This window comes from Nansenia antarctica (assembly GCF_963989245.1).
Source record: "Nansenia antarctica genome assembly, contig: SCAFFOLD_374, whole genome shotgun sequence".
Lineage (NCBI taxonomy): Eukaryota > Metazoa > Chordata > Actinopteri > Argentiniformes > Microstomatidae > Nansenia > Nansenia antarctica.
The window spans coordinates 2,501-7,500 of record NW_027663447.1 but is presented as its reverse complement, the minus strand read 5'-3'; the positions used below and the strand labels follow the sequence as shown (position 1 = coordinate 7,500).

The following is a 5,000-nucleotide window of genomic DNA, read 5'->3' as shown; positions in this document are numbered from 1 at the left end:
GGGGGGGTGTAGGAGGTGGTTTGACTCACCTGGCATCAGCCTCACTGTAGTACTCTCTGGCTACAATGTCTTCAAACAGCTCTCCCCCTGTCACCCTGGAGGGGGGGGGGAGGGAGGGGGGGGGGGAGAGAGAGGGAAAGAGAGGGAGAGAGAGGGAAGAGGGAGAGAGTGGGAGAGAGGGAGAGAAGGAGGGACGAGGGAAAGAGAGGGAGAGAGAGGGAAGAGGGAGAGAGTGGGAGGGAGGGAGAGGGAAAGAGAGAGAGAGAGAGGGAGGGAGAGAGAATGGGAGAGAGGGAAGAGGGAGAGGGAAAGAGAGAGAGCGAGAGGGTGGGCGAGAGAGAGGGAAGAGGGGTTATTCTGCCTGTCATTCTGAAGGGTAGAGGGGGGGGGGTCGTCTCAAGAGGATGCAGGTGGCCACCAGAGCGAATAGACACACACACACACACACACACACACACACACTCTCACACACACACACACACACACACACACACACACACACACACACAAATACTTTATTTGGGTTCTCACTAAAGCATGGGGGAAATCACAGAACCCAAATTATAACAAAGGTCATACAAGTCGTCATGGATACAAGTAACATCGTCTTCACCACACAGCTGACACACACACACCCACACACACACACACCACACGCACACGCACACGCACACACACACACACACACCCACACACACGCACACACGCACACACGCACTGACAGCATCATTTATATTATTGTATATTTATTCTAAATTACAGCCTAAATAATTGATTCTTCTATCAGTTCTTACTTTTTTGCTGTTTTGTCTTTGAAATTATTTTTGCATATAAATTGTTGTGTTGTCCTCTGTCCTCTGTCCTCCACGGTTACGGTGTGGTTACTATGGTTACTGTATGGTTACTGTATGGTTACTAGGGTTACAGTGTGGTTACTATGGTTATTATGTGGTTACTCTGGCTACTATGGTTACTGTGTGGTTACCATGGTTACTGTGTGGTTACTATGTGTTACTATGGTTACTGTGTGGTTACCATGGTTACCGTGTGGTTACCATGGTTACCGTGTGGTTACTATGTGGTTACTATGGTTACTGTGTGGTTACCATGGTTAATGTGTGGTTACTATGGTTACTGTGTGGGTTACAGTGGTTACTGTGTGGTTACTCACAGGTCAAAGATCAGGTAGTGATGCCCCTCCTCAGAGATGCTGTCATGGAGACGAACTGGAAGAAATGAAGGAAGGAAGAAGAAAGGAGGAGGGATGGAAGAAAGGAGGAGGGAGGGATGGAAAGGGAGGGATGGAAGGAAGGAAGGAGGAGGGAGGGATGGATGTGAGAGGGAAGGAAGGAATCAAGAACATATTTGGTTAAGCGATATCCTCAACAGATGTCATATGTTCTCACAGGTTTTCCACTGATTTATTACATTTATAGACTGTGTTGGGTATAGAGCAGAGACCTTGCTGTTGGAGACCCTGTACGTCAGTACTGGTACAGGTGCTTTATACTGTTCTTTTACACACCAGTACCCTCACCTCCTCCCCCCCTTCCTCCTCCTCCCCCCCTTCCTCCTCCTCCCTCCTCTTCTCCTCCTCCTCCTCCTCCTCCCTCCCTCCCTCTCCTCCTCTCCTCCCTCCCCCTCCCTCCCTCCTCCTCCTCCTCCCTTTCCCCCCTCCCTTCACTCCTCCTCCCTCCCTCCTCCTCCTCACTCCTCCTCCTCCCTCCCCCCCCTCCCTTCCCCCCCTCTCCTCCCCACTCCTCCCCCAGTAAGCAGGCAAGTGTTGTGGTGCGTGTGTATGTGTGTGTGTGTGTGTGTGTGTGTGTGTGTGTATGTGTGTGTGTGCATGAGTGTGCAGGCATGAAGGCACCCACAGAGAGAAAGCGAAAGAGAGTGAGGGGGAGGCGGGGGGGGGGGGGGAGGGGGACACACGTGTGTGTGTTAGTGTGTGGGTGCTGCTGGGATGGAGAGAATCAGAGGAAGATATAATAGTTCAGATCCTCCATCTAACAGCGCCTAGCAACCACGGTTACACACCCCGCCTGGCCTCTCTCTCTCTCTCTCTCTCTCTCTTCTCTCTCTCTCTCTCTCTCTCTCTCTCTCTGTCTCTCTCTCTCTCTGTCTCTCTCTCTCTCTCTCTCTCTCTCTCTCTCTCTCTGACCTCTGACTATCCCTCATTTGCATGTCAACTCCCCCTCATCCTCCTGAAGGAGTTTGCTTGTTGGTTTTTTCGGCTGCACATAAAAGGAAACTCTCGCAAACTACCTACTACTACATCCTGTCTCATATCTCCTAGTTCCTATCTCCTAGTTCCTACCTCCTAGATCTTACCTCCTAGCTCCTACCTGCTACCTCCTAGCCTCTACCTCCTAGCCTCTACCTCCTAGCCTCTACCACCTAGCCTCTACCTCCTAGCCTCTACCTCCTAGCCTCTACCTCCTAGCCCTACCTCCTAGCCCCACCTCCTAGCCCCTACCTCCTAGCCTCTACCACCTAGCCTCTACCTCCTAACCCCTACCTCCTAGCCCCTACCTCCTAGCCTCTACCTCCTAGCCTCTACCTCCTAGCCTCTACCTCCTAGCCCCTACCTCCTAGCCCCTACCTCCTAGCCCCTACCTCCTAGCCTCTACCACCTAGCCTCTACCTCCTAACCCCTACCTCCTAGCCCCTACCTCCTAGCCTCTACCACCTAGCCTCTACCTCCTAACCCCTACCTCCTAGCCCCTACCTCCTAGCCTCTACCTCCTAACCCCTACCTCCTAGCCCCTACCTCCTAGCCCCTACCTCCTAGCCCCTACCTCCTAGCCTCTACCTCCTAGCTCTACCTCCTAGCCCCTACCTCATAGCCTCTACCTCCTAGCCCCTACCTCTTAGCCTCTACCTCCTAGCCTCTACCTCCTAGCCTCTACCTCCTAGCCCTACCTCATAGCCTCTACCTCCTAGCCTCTACCTCCTAGCCTCTACCTCCTAACCCCTACCTCCTAGCCTCTACCTCCTAGCCTCTACCTCCTAGCCTCTACCTCCTAGCCTCTACCTCCTAGGCCCCTACCTCCCTAGCCTCTACCTCCTAGCCTCTACCTCCTAGCCCCTACCTCCTAGCCTCTACCTCCTAGCCTCTACCTCCTAGCCTCTACCTCCTAGCCCCTACCTCCTAGCCTCTACCTCCTAGCCTCTACCACCTAGCCTCTACCTCCTAGCCTCTACCACCTAGCCCCTACCTCCTAGCCTCTACCTCCTAGCCTCTACCTCCTAGCCTCTACCTCCTAGCCTCTACCTCCTAGCCTCTACCTCCTAGCCTCTACCTCCTAGCCTCTACCTCCTTGCCTCTACCTCCTAGCCTCTACCTCCTAGCCCCTACCTCCTAGCCTCTACCTCCTAGCCTCTACCTCCTAGCCTCTACCTCCTAGCCCCTACCTCCTAGCCCCTACCTCCTAGCCTCTACCCCCTAGCCTCTACCTCCTAGCCTCTACCTCCTAGCCTCTACCTCCTAGCCTCTACCTCCTAGCCTCTACAGACTACCTAAACCTTAACACACCCCATGTATACAGACTACCTAACCTTAACACACCCCATGTATACAGACTACCTAACCTTAACACACCCCATGTATACACACTACCTAACCTTAACACACCCCATGTATACACACTACCTAACCTTAACACACCCCATGTATACACACTACCTAACCTTAACACACCCCATGTATACACACTACCTAAACCTTAACACACCCATGTATACACACTACCTAAACCTTAACACACCCCATGTATACACACTACCTAACCTTAACACACTCTCTCCTTCCTCCCCCTCTCTCTCCTCCCCTCTCTCCTCTCCTTCCCTCCCCCTCTCTCTCCTCACCCTCTCTCTCCTCCCCTCTCTCTCTCCTTCCCTCCCCTCTCACTCCTTCCCTCTCTCTCTCCTCCTCTCTCTCTCTCCCCTTCCCTCTCTCTCTCTCCTTCCCTCCCCCTCTCTCCTCCCCTCTCTCTCTCCTCCCCTCTCTCTCTCTCTCCTTCCCTCCCCTCTCTCTCCTCCCCTCTCTCTCTCCTCCCCTCTCTCTCTCCCCTTCCCTCTCTCTCTCTCCTTCCCTCCCCCTCTCTCTCCTTCCCTCTCTCTCTCCTCCCCTCTCTCTCTCCCCTTCCCTCTCTCTCTCCTCCCCTCTCTCTCTCCTCCCCTCTCTCTCTCCCTTCCCTCTCTCTCCCCTTCCCTCTCTCTCTCCTCCCCTCTCTCTCTCCTTCCCTCCCCTCTCTCTCCTTCCCTCTCTCTCTCCTCCCTCTCTCTCCTTCCCTCCCCCTCTCTCTCCTCCCTCTCTCTCTCCTCCCCTCTCTCTCTCCTCCCCTCTCTCTCTCCTTCCCTCCCCCTCTCTCCTCCCCTCTCTCTCTCCTTCCCTCCCCTCTCTCTCCTTCCCTCTCTCTCTCCTCCTCTCTCTCTCTCCCCTTCCCTCTCTCTCTCTCCTTCCCTCCCCCTCTCTCTCCTCCCCTCTCTCTCTCCTCACCCTCTCTCTCTCCTTCCCTATGAAACAGAGGGAGAGTAAGGAGAAATATCTCCTCTAGCCTGATGACATCATGATGACATCATCACACATCTCTGTACCCCCCAACCCGCCTTAGGCAGAGTAGGGGGGGTCTTGACTCCTACATAACAGAAAAACAAATTACCAAAAATGCTGTTATGCCTCTCTCCCCTCTGTCTCTCCAGCTGAGTTGCAGTGTACTCTGGGTAAATTCCCAGGAGGGCTGTTAGGTGTGTACACACACGCCACGGGTTGACACACACGCTGGTGGCCGTCGATGATAATGACTCCCTGTGCTGTCTGTGTAGGAGTGTGTGTGTGTGTGTGTGTGTGTGTGTGTGTGTGTGTGCATGCAGGAGTGTGTGTGTATGTGTGTGTATGTGTGCAAATTTGTGAGTGTGTGTGTGTGTCTGTGTGTGTACGTGTACATTTGTGTGTGCGTGCGTGTTCGTGTGTGTGTGTGTGTGTGTGTGTGTGTGTG

At 53.7% G+C, this 5,000-nt stretch overlaps 1 protein-coding gene across 1 annotated transcript in view; it reads right to left on the bottom strand.

The window, feature by feature from the left end:
* Positions 1-5,000, bottom strand: part of LOC308175081 (calcium/calmodulin-dependent protein kinase type II subunit alpha-like) — a gene marked incomplete at both ends in the record, with an annotated part of 50,249 nt that overhangs the window by 43,160 nt on the left and 2,089 nt on the right. Inside the window, 2 exons of the mRNA XM_080550801.1 lie at positions 30-95; positions 1,172-1,226. Coding sequence (XP_080406927.1) covers positions 30-95; positions 1,172-1,226 — 121 coding nt within the window. The remainder of the gene's footprint in view (positions 1-29; positions 96-1,171; positions 1,227-5,000) is intronic.